The 18,343-nt window shown below is 39.6% G+C and overlaps 1 protein-coding gene across 3 annotated transcripts in view; it reads left to right on the forward strand.

Moving 5' to 3' along the window:
* ASNS (asparagine synthetase (glutamine-hydrolyzing)) overlaps nt 1–10,567 on the forward strand; it is a 120,907-nt gene extending 110,340 nt beyond the window's left edge. For 2 of the 3 annotated variants that reach the window (XM_045508608.2, XM_010972268.3), the window contains 10 exons: nt 681–918; nt 3,755–3,940; nt 4,189–4,290; nt 4,780–4,907; nt 6,001–6,127; nt 7,567–7,673; nt 8,174–8,274; nt 9,376–9,457; nt 9,546–9,701; nt 10,224–10,567. In XM_045508608.2, the coding sequence (XP_045364564.1) occupies nt 681–918; nt 3,755–3,940; nt 4,189–4,290; nt 4,780–4,907; nt 6,001–6,127; nt 7,567–7,673; nt 8,174–8,274; nt 9,376–9,457; nt 9,546–9,701; nt 10,224–10,433 (1,437 nt within the window). In that variant the 3' untranslated portion in view covers nt 10,434–10,567. The remainder of the gene's footprint in view (nt 1–680; nt 919–3,754; nt 3,941–4,188; nt 4,291–4,779; nt 4,908–6,000; nt 6,128–7,566; nt 7,674–8,173; nt 8,275–9,375; nt 9,458–9,545; nt 9,702–10,223) is intronic. The other variant, XM_010972283.3, reaches the window with a different exon arrangement.
* Nucleotides 10,568–18,343: the final 7,776 nt, after the last annotated feature.

The following is an 18,343-nucleotide window of genomic DNA, read 5'->3' on the forward strand; positions in this document are numbered from 1 at the left end:
CAGAGTTCGGGCATAACACTCTCGACAGATGGTGGGAGTGATGGTCTCCTTGCTGTTCCACTGGGGACGTGGACAAATAAAGCTCCACCGACATTTTGTCCATCACTACCAAGTAGCTTTAATGTCTCTGCAGTGTTGGAAGGATGGGATGCTGTAGTCCTCCCTGGAACCAGCAACTTTGTTTTGGACCATATACGTCTGTCATTGTGGTGGAATCATTCACGTGTCCAGGAATAGGGCCAAATATATTTGTCCTTTTGCTTTCTATTTTCATAGTGAGTCTTTGAGGCTAAATTGTAAGAACCTCCTGAATACTGTATTTCCAGACCAAAGCCTTACGGTTGCAGAACTTACATATTTATGAAAATACATATGTATTACATACACATATGTATAGAATATGCATTTCCATCCATCCATGCAATACAGAGGTATATTGTCTCTGTATTCTGCTTATCAAAATGCAGCTAAAATTTTCACAGGCTTAACTTTATGTTATAAAGAATTTGTGGGATTGTGAGTTCAAAGAGACTATATTTGAATAATGCCATGATTCTTCTAAATCACCAGAGTGCATGAAATGATTATAGAGCACAGAAATACTGAAGCAACTTTGCAATAAAAAATTTAGTGAATGTACAAGGATTCTAACATTTTTGTTTTGCTATTATTTCCTTAAGCTGCAACACCATTTTGAATTTGAATACCAGACCAAAGTGGATGGTGAGATAATCCTTCATCTTTATGACAAAGGAGGAATTGAGCAAACAATTTGTATGTTGGATGGGGTGTTTGCATTTATTTTACTGGATACTGCCAATAAGAAAGTGTTCTTGGGCAGAGATACCTATGGAGTCAGACCTCTGTTTAAAGCCATGACAGAAGATGGATTTTTGGCCGTGTGTTCAGAAGCTAAAGGTAATGATAGAATTTATCTATAGATTTTCATTATTGTCCTGATTTTGTGTTTTCTACATCATATTTACAAATCCAATCCCTATTTACAAATTGGGCTGTCCAAAGTTTTTTTTATTTTTTTTTTTTATTTTGTTGAGTTATAGTCACTCTACAATCTTGTGTCAATTTCTGGTGTAGAGCACAATTTGTCAGTCATACATGAATATACATATATTCATTTTCACATTCTTTTTTCACTGTGAGCTACCAAAAGATCTTGTATCTATTTCCCTGTGCTATACAGTATAAACTTGTTTATCTATTCTATATATACCTGTCAGTATCTACAAATTTCGAACTCCCAGTCTGTCCCTTCTCCCTTCTCTCCCCTCTGGCAACCACAAGTTTGTATTCTGTGTCTGTGAGTCTGTTTCTGTTTTATATCTAAGTTCATTTGTTGTCATCTTTTTTTTTTTTTTTTTTAGATTCCACATATGAGTGATATCATACGGTATTTTTCTTTCTCTTTCTGGCTTAGTTCACTTAGAATGATATTCTCTAGGGACATCCATGTTGCTGCAAATGGAATTATGGTGTCATTTTTACGGCTGAGTAGTATTCCATTGTATAAATATACCACATCTTCTTTATCCAGTCATTTGTCATTGGACATTTAGGCTGTTTCCATGACTTGACTATTGTAAATAGTGCTATGAACATGGGGGTGCGGGTGTCTTTTTGAATTAGAGTTCCTTCTGGATATATGCCCAGGAGCAGGATTAATGGGTCATATGGTAAGTCTATTTCTAGTCTTTTGAGGAATATCCGTACTGTTTTCCCTAATGGCTGCACCAAACTGCACTCCCACCAGCAGTGTAGGAGGGTTCCCTTTTCTCCACAGCTTCTCCAGCATTTATGATTTGTGGTGGGCTGCCCAAAGCTTTAAAAATGGCTATGTCAGTCATGGACTTCTGAGGCTTTTTTTTTTTTAAACCAAGGAGTTGGACTCTACTTTTTTAGCAATTAAATTCTGTAATCCTTAGAGGATAAATCTGTAGTAGTCATTTAATTTTTACTGTGCTGGTAAGTCTGCATCTGGTCTGATCTCGTGTGTATTTTCCAGTTTTCCTAGGTCATACTGTAAGGACAGAGTTGGTCAGCCCTGTGATTATTGCACTGTGATCCTGTACTATGGCTGTCGCACAAGCACATGTTTATTTAGCACTTTTTAAACAGCTTTATTGATGTGTCATTTACATACCATACAATACACTCCTTTAAAGTATACAATTAAGTAGTTTTTAGTATATTCATAGGTCTCTGCAACCAACTTTGCCATCAGTTTTAGAATTTTTTTATTATCTTGAAAAGAAACCCTGTACTCTTCAGTGTCTCTCTCCATCCCCTCCATATCCATCAGCCATTCAACTTACTGTCCTCCCGTCACCTCCACCCCAGTCCCAGCCAACCACCAGTCTGATTTCAGTCTCTATGGATTTCCCTATTCTGGGCATTTCATAAGAAGGGAATCATATCATATGTGGTCTTTTGTGACTGACTTCTTTCACTTGGCATAAATGTTTTCAAGGTTCTTCTGTGTTGTAACATCTATCAGTATTTATTTCTATTTACTAACTTTTTTATGGTCAAAAGATACTCCATTACATAGATATACCACATTCTGTTTATCCACTGGTTTATCCTTTTGTCAGTTGATGGACAGTTGAGTTGTTCCCCTGTTTGGCTCTTACAAATAGTGCTGCTTTACATATTTGTGTACAAGTTTTTGTGTGTTTTCATTTCTCTTAGGTGTATACCTAGGAGTGGACTTTCTGGGTCACATGGTTTACACTGTGTTGTACAAATAGCATCAAAAAGAATAAAATTCTTAGGAATAAATTTAACAAGAAGTACAAAACTGTACGCTGAAAACTATAAAACATTGTTGAAAGAAATGAAAGAAGATCTAGCAAAATTGGAAAGTTCTTCCTGCTTAAAACCTTGTAATTAGTCCTCGTCCCCTACATGGGCTGCATGGCTCACTGAGGTCTGCTAGCTAGTGATAGGAGCTGGGTCTTGCCTGCTCTTGAATTCAACACTACACAACAGATTACTGGGTGAACAAACTCACATCATAAATCATAATTAAGTATTCTGTGTAGATATACTGATACTATTTACAATAAAACACTGATGTTTTAAATCAAAGGTCATGATGATGTCTGTTTGGTTATTTCCTGTGAGAAATTACTGAAGAAATTTAAATGATACTGTTTAACTCACACATGGTGTATAAAAAATAGTTAAGGGGTAGATGTCTGACATCTTAACATCTGACTTTAAAGTACCTAATGTGGATCATTTTGCTTGTTAAAGGAATGGGAACCATGGCTGTTTTTCTTAAAATACCTCAGTGATGACAAGTGACTACAAGGATATAATAAAATTAACAGCTTCAGGTCCATCTCTTTGTTTAATAAATATACCTTGCTTTTCTTTTTTTTATGTTTACTTACTTGAGTAAAGAAAAAAGTGGGTTTTTTTTGTTTTTGTTTTTTTTTTTTTTGATCAAATTCCAGCTAGGGAGACAAAATTGAATACTGGAGTTTTTTCTATTGCTTTGAATTAGTAGAAATCAGTGTGATTTTGCCATGCCTGTCTGGACCAGTGTTATCTTTCTGGTAAGTAGATGCTAGAGTTTTGGATGATTGTATTTTTCCTCTTTTGCTTATATAATAGACATGTATTTGTATTAAAAAGGGAAACAAAATAGGAATTTAGAGGATATTAACTAATCATGAAAGTGACAGTAAAGTACTATCCTAATTTGAATGAAGTTATTGTTTTAAATTTGTAGGTCTTGTTAACTTGAAGCACTCCATGACTCCTTTTTTAAAAGTGGAGCCTTTCCTCCCAGGACACTATGAAGTTCTGGATTTAAAGCCAAATGGCAAAGTTGCGTCAGTGGAAATGGTTAAACATCATCACTGTAGAGATGAGCCTCTGCACGCCCTCTATGACAGCGTGGAGAAACTCTTCCCAGGTAAGAAAGCAGACCCACCCACCTGTTCCCCACCTCTCTTCCCCGGAGGAGAAGTAGACTCTCCCATTGTTGGAATCATTTCAGTTTGAAGCTCTGTTTCCTTTTTAATTTGAGGGTGACACATTGAGATTTGGCCAAGTCCACTATGGGGCAGATGCCATCACAATAGATGTAGATGGTTGCCTACCTGGTTCAGTAAATTATTCAGGCTTTTCTGCAGCTGTTTTGTTTACTGTACGTGTTAATAGGTTTTGAGATAGAAACTGTGAAGACCAACCTCCGGATCCTTTTTGACAATGCCATTAAGAAACGTTTGATGACGGACAGAAGAATTGGCTGCCTTTTATCAGGTGAAGTCACTTAGAAGACCTGGTTATAGTTAGTGCACACTTAAGTTAAATGATTTATTGCTATCCTAGAGGTTTTGACAGTAGAAAACTTACTGTAGGATTTAATCTTTATTATAGGATGAAAAAGTTTTATGTAAGTTGCTTTTAACTTTTATTGTAACACAGCAACTTAAAGTTATACTCTAATTATATAGGTGTGACTGAGCTGGTAAACATTCATCAGAATATTCCACGTCCTCCTTCACTATCTTGGTTCAAGTTCTAGAATGCATGTAGTGTGTGTAGTGATTTTAACCAATTCAAATACTGTTTGTTACCATTATCACAGGTTGAATGTTAGATTTTTCTTATTGAAGTTAATTTTCAGTTTACAAAACTTGAGGATTTTAAATGGTGAAACTCTAGCCTTTGTGCTTCATAGGAATGTCAGTCGTATTTGTCCCTCCTACGTAAGGCACGTAACCGCTATACTTCCTGTCTCACTCGTAGGGGGTTTGGATTCCAGTTTAGTTGCTGCCACCCTGTTGAAGCACCTAAAAGAGGCCCAAATACATTACCCTCTGCAGACATTTGCAATCGGCATGGAAGACAGTCCCGATTTACTAGCTGCTAGGAAGGTAAGACACTGTCTCTGCCTGTTATATAGTTAGACAGACCTATTATTAGAATGAAAATTAAGTTAATAATCGATGGTTTTATACTTTGCTGCTGTATTGACTCAGGTAATTGTTTTCAATTAAACATATTAGAATGAAATGACATGCCTCTTGAATATGAATTATATTGTACACTGTGTTCTGGGTACTTTTATCTACTGTGGCTCTTTCAATCCTCACAAGTACTCTATGATGATAATTCTGCCCTTTGGAGAGTAAGAGCAGATGTAGTGGTTAAGGCTACAGGCTTTGGAACCTGACTGCTGGCTTCGGAACCTGACTTCTGGCTTCAAAACCTAGCTCTACTGTGCAATTCCTCACTTATGTAATGGGAGTAATGGTGTCCACTGTGGGACAGTGTGGAGGTGGAAGTTACATAATTCACATGAGGTGAGAAGGACAGAACCTAGCATGTATTAGTAATTAGAGAATGTTAGCCGTTATTGTTCTTTTTTTTTCTTTTTAATAAAGTGCTATGTTTAGGACTGTGGGCAGAGGGGACCTGGTACACCTTCAATGTGCAGGAGACCTCGTTCCCACTCTGGAGAAACTTGCAAAGAATGGATGACAAAGAGCAAGAGAGCGGTCCTAAAGCAAGCTGACAAATGCTAAATGGATCCACAACAGCCAGAGGAAACAGAATGAGGAGAGGGGGCATTTAGCTTAGGAGAAACATCCTGGATGTAAAGTTAGGCATTGCAGGAGGACCAAGAGGAAGTAACATAATTGTGTGTGGGGAGTGGGGGCACGCTTGTAAGGGTGAAGTCTTGGAGTGGGCAAAGCTGATGGGAGATCTGCCTCTTGTGGTCAGTGGAGGGAAGGCACTGGGGGAGGGAGTCAAGGGAGCCTGACTATGTGGGGCTCAGACATCGTGGCCTCGAGAATCATTTCCCCTTATTGTGGTGGCCTACAGCATCATTTCCTCTTATTTAGTCTTGTTTGTTTTCCACCATTGTTAATTTATAATATGTTGTGAACTACTGTCCTGTTTCATTTTCAAGAGTAGTTCTTTTCTTTAAGTAACAAGTATGTGGATATATCTTTATATAATCAGGTGGCAAACCATATTGGGAGCGAACACCACGAAGTCCTCTTTAACTCTGAGGAAGGCATTCAGGTTCTGGATGAAGTCATATTTTCCTTGGAAACTTATGACATTACAACAGTCCGTGCTTCAGTAGGTAAGGTATTTTGTGATACTAAGATTTTTAATACTGAAAAATCATAAGGTTTAAAAAATGTTATTTCAAGCAGTAGTTTAAAAAACACTACTTAAGACTGAATGCAAATAAAATTCCTATGTCAGCAGTTGTTGAAGAGAAGACCATTTAAGAATTCCTGAAATCTCTCGGAGTGAGAGGAACATTAAATACATAGTTAAACGTCCACATTTATGCTATTACTGTATATATGTATTTTCTGCACCCCCTTTGCCCCAGTTTCTCTGTATAAAAGTTTCTTGGGCTATATAGGGAAATAAGTCTATGTTGTGACTAATTTTATGTAAGGAGTACTCATTTTAGATATATCTTGGTAAATATTCCATCATATCACATATCACACAGAAATCATTATTGCCCAGCAAGCATTACTAGTTTGACCCTGTGGACACATACTGCAATCAGAAGTATACACCAAGTCAGACTGATCTCATGTTGCTGGGCCTCTAATGTGCTACTGGCTTAGATGTGCCTCTCTTTTAAGGAGCTCAGCATCTGACAGGCCTCCATTGCAGAGTTTCGAGTATGCATTCGCATGCTCTAAACTTTGTAGTAGTATCACAGGAGTGATACTGCCCCCTGACCCCCATCCTGCCACAGGGAGCAAAAATTAGTTCCTGAAGGGCAAAAAAAAATCTTAGCTATTACAGTAGTTTCTGGCCCTCCAAAGGGCCACCGTACATAAACAGATGTACAGTATTTCTGAGATTAATTTATCATTGGGGTGAGGTATTAGGTCTAAAAGACAGTTAAGAACAAATACTAGTTTGTAGGAATGTAGAGCAGGAACCCACCAGCATCTTTAAATGATATAATATTCTTAACTGCGTGTGAAATGTGGATAGGAGTATCAGAGGAAAGAAACCCTAGATTAAAATTAAGCTGACAAAATGCCAACTGTTGGAGGAGGGTATAGCTCAGTGGTAGAGTGCATGCCTAGCATTCATAGGTTCAATCCCCACTACCTCTACTAAAAAAATAAATAAACCTAATTCCTGCCCCACCTCCAAATGCCAACTCTTCTATTACTTTTGTATAGTGATACTGGTATGAAAGGTGTGAATTTTAAGATACTTGCAACACTGTTCAGCAACATTTTTTAGCATTGTTTAGCAGAATTTTAAGATGGACATTCTTGGTCTGTAAGCATTAACATTTTAAAACCTATATATAAAATTGTGGAATGGTTTGGGGCTGTTTCATCACAGCAGTACAAATTTTGGATAAGAACATATAAATGGCTTGTAGATACAAGGTCATTCTTTTGCAAACTACTTTATACTAGTACAGAGTCTAATCTAATAGGAAAAGCTTGCAGTTGTTCCCAGAAACCAGAGGAAAGGCATTTTTGGTAGAGGGTTATGTTGACATTAACAATGATTTCTGTCTCTTTTTTTAAGGCATGTACTTAATTTCCAAATATATTCGGAAGAACACGGATAGCGTGGTGATCTTCTCTGGAGAAGGTTCAGATGAACTTACTCAGGGTTACATATATTTTCACAAGGTAAGCCTTCTCAGAAGGAGGGAATTGGTGCTAGGGTAGGAAAAGTATGAATTATTTGACTATTTTCTGTAATTTGCCTTTTCGGTAGAACAGTAACACTGAATATCTTGTGAGGCATAGGAGGAAATCCGGTAATGTCTGCTTGGTATTTCTTTTGGGGAGAAAGAAGTCTTAGTAGTGTCAGATAATCTCCATTCTTTAAAGCTCGTTAAGCATAAGAATCACGTTTCTGATATTTCGTAGTCTCAGGTGGTTTTAGGATTATTGCTAAGTGTGTCCATTTTATTTGTTCTTGCAAAGTGTTTCCATTTTATTTGTTCTAACATTAGCAGTCTGGATGTGAGGGAAGGCATCTTTCAGAAAGCATTTATTTAGCTTTTTGTCTGACCCACCTTTAGAGTTGGAGTTACATATGAAAGTAAGAAATAAAAACTATTTCGTGCGCTCAAAGCAGAGCTTGTGGGTGTATTTGTAACTTCAGCATTTTGTTTGTGACATAGGCTCCTTCCCCTGAGAAAGCTGAGGAGGAGAGTGAGAGGCTTCTGAAGGAACTCTACTTGTTTGATGTTCTCCGTGCAGATCGAACTACTGCTGCCCATGGGTAACTCGATATTTTAGGAAGTAATTGTAAAATAACCTCAGAAAACGGAAAGGCTCCATGGTCGACTTTTTTTCTTTGCAGTTGGCTGTATGTTGCCAAGTATGACTTGTATAGAGAAAATGAAACTTGTCTGTTAGTGCAAAGGAATTAAGCTAAGTCAGAGGGCTGTTGTAATGGTGAGAGGACCGTATGGGTGGTTTTAGATGGAGTTTCCGTCTTTAAAGCATAACATCCTACTCACACCTGAGCAACTGAGAGGGAAAGCACTTGCAGCTCTTTTTAGGAGAAATAAATATTAGACACCTCGGTGTAGCAAATATTGAGCACCTGCCATGTGTGGAGATACAGCAGTGGAGGTTCTAGAGACTTGATTAGATTATAACACAGGTTTCTGTGGTATCATTTCCGGTTGGCTAAAAAGTTTTTACTTTTTTTAAAAAAAGCTGGTCATGTTGGAGAATTGAAGACTCTTACTAAACAACCACCATCAACTCTTTCAGTTGCTTCTATCAAATCACTTTTAGATTAGAAAACAATAAAATATGAGGTTGGGGAATGAACTAAATTTAAAAAATTTTTACCACTAATTGGTTAATAATTTACCTTCCACGTAAACCAGTGTTCCACAGTGTTTCATCAAAGACCACATGATCTATTTCCGGAATCCTGGTGACTCTGGTTAGGACAGCAGATAGGGGAGTAACCACAGATTAGCATTATAGTTAATAGGACGAGAGATGAGCTCACCTAGAAAAAACTATGAGTCAGAAAAATCTAGACACAGTACATTCTTAATGATCAGGTCACTCATGGTTCTTTTTCTGCTTTTTTGAGATGTTTATTTATAGAAGGGAAAGCAAAAGTAATTATTGGCCAACAGCTTGTTTCACTCTCTAGGTGATGTGATACATACTATTTCGAATGAAGGTTTCTGTGTTCATGCATTAGCGCAGAACAGTTAGTTGGGATTGTAAAAACAACTTCATCGTCTTAATGTTACTAAGAGGCTGGGTGAATTCCTAGGAAACTCTAACTCAGAATCTCAACTGACAGGCACTAAATGTCCATTTTGATTCAGATTTTCTTCTTTTCCTTTTTAAGCCTTGAATTGAGAGTCCCCTTCCTGGATCATCGATTTTCTTCCTATTACTTGTCTCTGCCACCAGATATGAGAGTCCCCAAGGTAGGTGAATCGATTCAAGACAAAAATTGTCCATTGAAACTGGCGGTATTGAGAACTTCTACGGATGCTTCTTTTGTCTTTATGTCAGAACGGGATAGAAAAGCATCTTCTGAGAGAGACGTTTGAGGATTCCAATCTGATACCTAAAGAGATTCTCTGGCGACCTAAAGAAGCCTTCAGTGATGGAATAACCTCAGTTAAGAATTCCTGGTTTCAGATTTTACAGGAGTATATTGAACATCAGGTATAATGGCTTTAAAAGTATTTTCTGGGATAGAACAATTTGGATGCAGAATTGTAATTGCTGTTCATTTGTCTGTAGGAGAGAGTCCCTGTAAACAATACTTCTTTTATAAGAATTTTTTAAGAATTTAGCAGAATTTTTAAAGAATTAAGCAGCATGTAGGATTACAAAGTAGCATCTAGAATTGAGAGAGAGGAGACTTCAGTCATCACTGATCTTCAGTTACACATTTTGGGGGGCACCTGCTGGCTGCCAGACATGATTAGGCACAAATGAATAAAACTGTGAGCCACCATTTAGAAGAAATATGCTTGTGAATATTCCCTTAAAGTCACTGCAGCTATGCACATTAGGGTATTTTAACATCTTCTAAGTGATTCAAAGCATCTCTCTCTCTCAAACATTTACAGTCATACCTTTTCATATACATACGTCTTTTTGCTTTTGTGAAGCCAGATTGAATACAAGTATTTCCTTGCTGTTTAAAAAACCATAGTACCATCTCTGCTCTTCTTCTTACAGGTTGATGATGCAGTGATGGCAAATGCAGCCCAGAAATTTCCCTTCAATACTCCAAAAACGAAAGAAGGGTATTACTACCGGCAAATCTTTGAACGCCACTACCCAGGCCGGGCTGACTGGCTTCCCCATTACTGGATGCCCCGGTGGATCCACGCCACTGACCCTTCTGCCCGCACCCTGACTCACTACAAGGCCGCTGCCAAGGCTTAGGTGCTCTCTGAGCCAGCTGTGTAGTGCGCACGCACGTTTCTCCTCACTGGGAAGGGTAGGGGGCTCCAGGACTGGAAGGGTCAACCACTTTGGCTTGCATGAGTGTGAGAAAAATAAAAGCCTTCAATTGGAAACGTTGCTCTAGTCCTTTATATTCATGCAGCCCCTTCATCGGAGGGAATGTGAAACTGAATGGTTTTTACTTTATCACAGGAAGGGAGAGAGTGAGCTGGGAAAGGGGATGCAGTCTGTGTTTGGGAGAACTCACAGGCGCTGTCCTGGCACGGCTGCTCTAGTGGACTTGGGTCTCTGCCAGCATGGCCTCCTCCAGTCCTGGCCTCCTCTCAGTGTGGTCCTCCTCTGAGTTCTTCCTGCATCCTTGCATCCTTAACAGCTGGCCAGGTGGCCTCTGGAGAGGTGAGTCCTTTGTAAGATAATAATTTATTTAATTTTAGTTTTTATTGAAGTGTAGTTGATTTACAATGTTAGTTTTAGGTGTACAGCAAAGCAATTCAGTTACATATATACATACAGATATATTTTTTTATTTTCAGATTATTTTCCATTATATGTTATTACAAGAAATTGAATACAGTTCCCTGTGCTATACAGTAGGCCCTTTGCTATTAAGATAGTAATTTATATTGCTGACTTAAAACTTGCATTTACCATTGCCTCTACAAGGATTAAATCATGAGTTGCTGCAGCCACTGACCTCCAACACCCCCTGACAGAAGTTCATGGGGGAGATTAAGAATGAGGCACTCTGTGCTCTGGGAAACACTGGCAGAACAGGCCTTCAGACAGATATTTTCAGGAGAAGATTTTATGAGTCCAAATTATTGGTTCTCCTCATACCTAGAAAAACACTAAAATCATTGACGGTGACATCTGCTCCTTATGACTAGCAGCAAGCGTCTGCCAAAATGCTTGACTGCACGTGCCCCTCTTCACTAAAATCATATGAAATACAGGGTTTCCCCCCTACCTCTTTGGAGCAGTTCCTCAGAGCTATCTGAGAGGCTATATTCCAGGCTAGAGTCCTCATTTTGCCCCAAATAAAACTTAACTCAAAACTCTGGTGTCTTGCATTTTTTTTCAGTCAGCAATATTTTTTTTTCCTGTTGAGCCGACATCTTTTCTGGAACTATTCTAGATTAGAACTCAGCAAAGCGTTTCAGGACTAGACAGTAAATATTTGGGGCTTTGGAGCTCTCTCTCGGAACCATTCAGCTCTGCCCTTGTAGTGCAAGAGCAGACAGACAATATGGAAACCAGTGGGATGGCTGTGCTATGCGAATAAATGGGCATGGCTGTATTCTATTAAAACTTTATAGAAACAGGCAGTAGGCTGGATTTGGCCCATGGGCCATAGTTGGTCGAGCCCTGTTCTACAGCCGAGCCTTTCCGGTAAAAGGAAGAAGTATTCTGAACCTAGTCGGAGGAAGAGAAAGTGTAACAAGGAAACAGTCAGCAAACAGGTAGAAGATTTTCCTTTCAATGCTTATTGCCTATTTAGGGACAGTGTTTTGAAATACATTTTAAAGATTAATTTAGTTATTAGGCATTTTTGAAGAGGAAACTGCTGGTGCACAGGTAAATAGAAGAATGCTTGATGGGAAGAGTGAGAGGCCAGGGATTTAGCTGGTAAGCTGGAGGTGGGTACTGTTTAAGGCTGGCTACAGGTCTTCATTTACCATTTTTTAAAAGTCTCTAGAAAGCTGAGGAAATGTCATTAATTAATGCTGGATGACTCTTAATGATAATCTTGCATTTGTAGGTGCTTGAATTGCTTAAACTTAGCATGATTTGGTCCCAGGCATATTCGCTGATGGGACAGCCTTCCTCAGCCAACTAAGCTAAGTGACAGCAAGCATGTGTGGGAGACTTGCCTGCTAGTGATTGCACTACAAGATGAGGTTTATGCCAGAAACCACCGCCTGCCAGTTTCTGAGGGTGTGAGTTTGGCTTCCGATTTTACTTCTGACTACATAGTCACTTTAGTGATCTATATTTAGATCTTGCCCAGAAGTTTGACAGTCAAGATGCTCAGTCCTGCAGATTGGCCTTAACTGCAGCCAATCGGTACATTTCAAACTGCATGTGAAATCTACATATGGTGCTTGGCATGTGGTATAAAGTTAGCCTTTTCTTCTGCAACTAAAATAATAGAAGGTTTGAAGAAACTGTAGCCACTGGGGCGTATACACATGACTCAGCAACTGTGTATGAGCCAAGCCTGCTTTCCTGGACTTCGCTGATACTGGTGAGTCAGTGCTAAGGAGGCAAGTGGTTTCTAATCCACATGGCACTGCTCACAAGAGATAATCCAGTCTCTTCAGCAGAAACCAAAAGATTACTAGCTGATATCTTCCTGCTTTTTCAGCCTCATCCAAGCACCCTCATGAATGATGGGCCCCTTAAGAGGTTTTTTCACCTTAATACTTTCTCTAAAAAAGGTACTTTATGGTTTTGACAGAACAATATACTTCCATTAAAAAAAAGTAAAATTAGAACCACCCAAATCCTACCATTGCTTTAAAAAGTTTTAACATTTTCTTGCAGATCTTTTGCTATAAAAGCACAATTGTAGTTATACAAGAATATAATCTTGGTTAGATAAGGCCTCATAGCTTCTTAAATCCTATACAAGGGAAATATAAAAAGGGACTAACCTTGGGTCTACAGGTGTCAGGCCATTGTGTGAATACCTTGTTGAAGTGGCAGAGTCAGAGCACGCTCCCCAATTCCTTCTGGCCTGGGGTTGCCTTCATTTGGGCTGGAGTCTGAGATATAAAGAGATCCTTGGAGTGGGTCCTCATGGGAGGGAAAAGCTGGCCACAGGGAGGCAGTTCCATGTGGTTCTAAACCTGTGCAGTGCACCAATCACTAACACCAAGTTAACCCACCAACTGTTTGAAGTTACATCCTCCAGTGAGTGAACCCTCCCTCTGGAGAAGTGTGGCTGATTTTATTTTCTGAAAGTGGCCATAGCAGTATTTCTGCTCCCACAGACTCTTCCAGAGCCTTGCTATGCCCCTGAATAGGCAGTCATCTCCCCTCTTCTTGACTCTGGGCAGAATTTTATGATTGCCAGGACTAGTAGAATCTAGTAGAAAGTGACACCCTGTAACTTACAAGGCTAGGTCACAAAAGGTGATTTGGCCTCTGCCCTCTCTGTCTCTCTCTCTGTGTCTCTTTCTCGATGCATGTTGTAAAGAACCCTGGGCCCCATGGAGAGGCCATGTGTTAGGGTCAGTGCTGACAGCCCCAGCCAAGGTCTCAACAGTCACCATCAATCACCAGCTATGGGATGAGAGAACCTCCAGATGATTCCAGCTCCTAGTCTGAAACTTCCAGCTGAGGCTGCAGTCATGGGGACCAGAGGTAAGTCATCCCTGCTATGCTCTGTCCAGATTCCTGACTCATCAGTCCATTAGCCTAATAAATGGTTGTTTGATGCCATTACGTTTTGTGTGGTTTCTTACACAGGCATAGGAACTGCAACAGGTAAGCACTGTTACCCCGATTTTACACAGGGTTAAGTCACTTGCCTGAATTGTTCGGCTAATTACTAAATGGCGGAGCCCCACGTCAGCCAGACAGATTGGCCCCAGGGCTTCTGCTGTTCTTTCCTGACTCTCCTCCCGTCGCCAACATGAAACCACAGCCGGGGGCTCTGCTGTGAACTGGGAGACTGGATGAGGGGTTCCTCTTGGCTTGAGTTTAGGAGCTGAAGCAGGGAGAGCCAGGTTACCTCCCCGGAGATCACAGTGATGCTAATCATTTTCTATGAAGAGATAGGTTCGATGATGATGAGAAAACAGCCCCAGATGCTCAGCGCATACCACAACAAAAGTGATTTCTTGTTCAAACTGTATGTTCATAATCCTCTTTGAAACTAGGAGAATTTCTAATAACGCTAGGGAAAAAGCCACACTCAAATTGTTAGTGCATCTTAGAAATGGGTTGTTGTAGGATAAAATATTTGATTTCTGAGGGCCAGTACTACATGTAAAACCACAAGGTGGCAGCCAAGACACATGATCTTCCCTTCAGGAGTTTTATGAATGTCTCATATGTACTAATGCAGACAAACTGATGCCAAATTGGAGAGATGACACATTCATTTCATGGAATAAATCCCAGCACAGGAACTCCAGAGTTTGCTATAGGTAATAAGCAAGCAGTTTTAACTTGCTAACAGTATATGATTGTTGTACAGGCCAGTGTGAACTTATATATGTACTTTTTCTGAACGTTCTATGTTCTCTTTGATTCACAGTCCTAAACATACCCGTACAGAATCTGTCCTTAAAAATAAGATCTCTTATATTCAAAGGTAAGAAGGAATGTGGACAACCCAAAATTATTTTTATTTGTCTTTTGAATGCAATCAAATCTACACAAACTGTCATTTTTATAATCACCCACTCTAGCTAGCCCTGACTCGATTTAGTTTTTTCTAATCCGGCTAAAAGACAAAACCTTGTACTGAGCCCTGTTTACCCATATACCAGCTAACATGTGCTGGTGACTCACTGTGAGCCTAACACTGATCTAAAATCATGCTTGGTCTCTATAACAATTGTGAGAGGCACCCACTATTGTTGTCACCCCCATTTTATGGATGAAGAAATGGGATGTACTAGCAGCCCAGACATTCAAAGAGAGGATGGTCAACTCATGGACAATGGAATTATCTGTTGATTGTAATGGATGCCACAGAAAAAACTTCTGTATTAGTAAGGCAATTTTTATTTGGGCTAGATGACCCACAGAAACTTGGTGAGCCCCTGTTACCATCATCCTTTGTACTTTATGGGGTTCAGCTCACCAGTAGAAGTTTTAGTGAAAATGTTAGAAATTCTGAAGCAGGAGATTGAAAGTGGAGGGTTAGGATTTTGTTGGTCTGTTTTAAGAAGTGAGATGAAAACAGTTGAAAAGGATGATTCATTATCGGGTAAAAGTTGCAGGGTTTCTGGGGCTATGCATCAATTGATCAGATCAAATTTTAGGAACTACTCATCTAGGATTTTTACTAAAACACATTAAACACAACACTGTATCAATTCTATTACATTATCTCCAGACTAAGCCATATTCTGTTGTATTTGCAGAGGTGGTCTGGGTTGTGTGATTCTCGAATGACCACAAGGTGGAGCAAGATAATATCCAGCTGAATGTGTTCCACAGGATTGGAGGAGAGATTTTTCTGGCAGTTATAGTGGCTGAATTTTGTGTGTGTGTGCATGTGTGCAGACACTGGCATTTATAGTCTAGCACTACAGCGGTCATAGGTTAAAAACGCACCCCCCAGGTGGTAACTTTGTAAACATCTTTGTCATGTTGTACCATGTGATCTATGACATGTACCATCACCCAACCAGAAATTACACACTTTGAGACACTGACAGATCTTGGCACACCTTCAACTACTGGGAATCACTAAGAACATAAAGGCTGCTTGGACAATCACAAAGGCTTGAGAGACAACCAAGAACTCAGGCTGGGCTGATCGATGAGGTTTATGTCCTACGTGAGAACTCTGTCACAAAGACTGGGAGAGGCAGGCTGTTTTATCTAATGCATAAGATAAATCTGAATCAAGGAAAATGAAGAAAGAGAAATATGTTCCAAACAAAAGAACAAGATAAAACTCCAGAAACAGACCTTAATGAAATGGAGATAGGTAATTTACTTGATAAAGAGTTCAAAATAATGGTTATAAAGATCCTTACCAACACCAAGAAAACAGTATATGAACAAAGTGAGAATTTTCTTTTTCGATAAAAGAGATAGAAAATATAAGAAAGTAAAAAGAAAGTAAAAGAAAAAAGAACAAAAAGAGTGAAGATAGCTTAGGGGACTCAGGGGACAACATCAATCAGAACAATAATCACATTTTAGGGACCCCAGAGGAGATGAGATAGAAAGGGCCAGAAAGCTTATTCAAAGAAACAATGGCTAAAAACTTCCCCAACATAGGGAAAGAAATAGACATTCAGATCCAGGAAGCCTATTGAGTATCAAATAAGATGCACTGAAAAAAAGCCAACACTAAGATACATTATAACTGTCAGTAGTTAAAGACAAAGAGGTAAAGTCAGCAACATGGAGAGATGAGAGGTTCTAATGATTGATTTGTTTATTGTTCTGTCATGGAGGAGACAAAATATTTCAGGGAGAGCTCTCAACTACAAAGAAGAAGCACCAAAAATGCTTCAGGGATCAGCAATTGAGGATGGCTGCATAGAAAAGTACAGGAAACATACTGCCTGTGTCACAACATCCCCCAGTCAAGTGCTTGGCACCAGGAGGGACCTTCTAGGAGACACTTTACCCCATAGGGAAAAGGAGAGCAGGAGAATCCCACCATGTCTAATCATTGTGGACTATCTGCAGCCTTTGCCACAGTTGTCGCCCATAGTCTATACCAATGCTCATCCCAGCTGACAGAGCTGCCCCCCGTGCATTTACTCCCCAAGGCTAGAGCTGTTCCTGAAGTGAGATCTGCCTTCTGGGTCCCCTGTTACTGCTTTGCCTCACTCTCCAGAGATGGAATGCTACAGTGCCCCACCAAATATGGAACCAGAGCTGCCACTGCTCTACGCCCCACTCCAGACCCCTGGTCACAGCTTTGTCCCATCATCACTGGAGCGGCCTCTGCTGCCCTGAGCCTAACCCTTGGGGTCCCAGATGGTGGCTCTAAAACCTCATTTATGGAAATAAACTGCCGCTGCTGAGCCCCCATCCCAGGTAGCAGCTGACCAAGATTGCCAGTGGTGCTGCACTGCCCTGAGACCAGTACCCCATTTCAGTTCAGTGATTTACATAACACAATTGCAGTATTAGAGTAAATAACTATTCCTAAAGTGTTATATTAATGGATACACAATATAGTAAGATTTAAATTGGTATATCAACATAAATTGTGAAGGCGGTCATGTAGTTTTTCTAATGAGATCAAAATTGTTATTAGCTTAAATAGATAGTTGTTACTTAAGATATAAGAATAACTTCCAAGAAACATAAAACCTACCAAGACTGAACCTTGAAGAAATAGAAAATATGAACAGACTGAATACTAGTAGTGAGACTGAACCAATTTTAAGACCCCCCCCCCCAAAGAAAAGTTCAGGACTAGATGGTTTCACTGGTGAATTCTAGCAAACATTTAAAGAGTTAACATCAATTTTCTCAAACTCTTTCAAATATCTAAGAAATTTGAGAAATTCAAGAAGTTAAGCTTGAAAGTGCTTTAAATTGCTTCTGCTCACTTTCCATTAGCTGGAGCTCAGTCACATGGCCCAACCTAATAGTAAGGGGACAGGAAATGTTGTTTAGGAGGAAAAACATGGATATTGAGCAGTGCCAGCATTCTCTACTGCAGTAAATTTAGAATTACCTGGAACTAGGTTGCCTTAGATCAAAGCATATATTTACTCCTTTCATCTCTAAATAAAATATCACAGGATTTCTTCCTGTATAACTACAAAAAATTGCTATGATGTCTCTACAGGATTTCTACTCATCACCTGTCATCCAATAACTTTTTTCCTGACTTTGGATATTTCATTTCTGCTACTGTAGATTGTCCCATTTCACTATGAATATGAACACAGCTATTTTTCTCCATTCTTTATGACCACACCAGCACTAGACAACCAGGAGCAGTGATTACATTACTAGCAAAACATTACAGAAGACCTAGGTGGACAATGAAGCGGGGAATTTCAACTTGTGGAAAAGAAAGATACTTGCCATTGCTGTCTCAAAGCTCCAGCAACCAAACCCTACCATAGAAGCTGCTCACTGGTCATTTCTCTCCAGGTCTTACGATCTGGACTTTGGCATCTATAGGAAGACCGTTGAAAGGTCATCACTGAATTTCTTCTTTTACTCCTTCC

Source organism: Camelus bactrianus, chromosome 7 (genome assembly GCF_048773025.1).
Source record: "Camelus bactrianus isolate YW-2024 breed Bactrian camel chromosome 7, ASM4877302v1, whole genome shotgun sequence".
NCBI lineage: Eukaryota > Metazoa > Chordata > Mammalia > Artiodactyla > Camelidae > Camelus > Camelus bactrianus.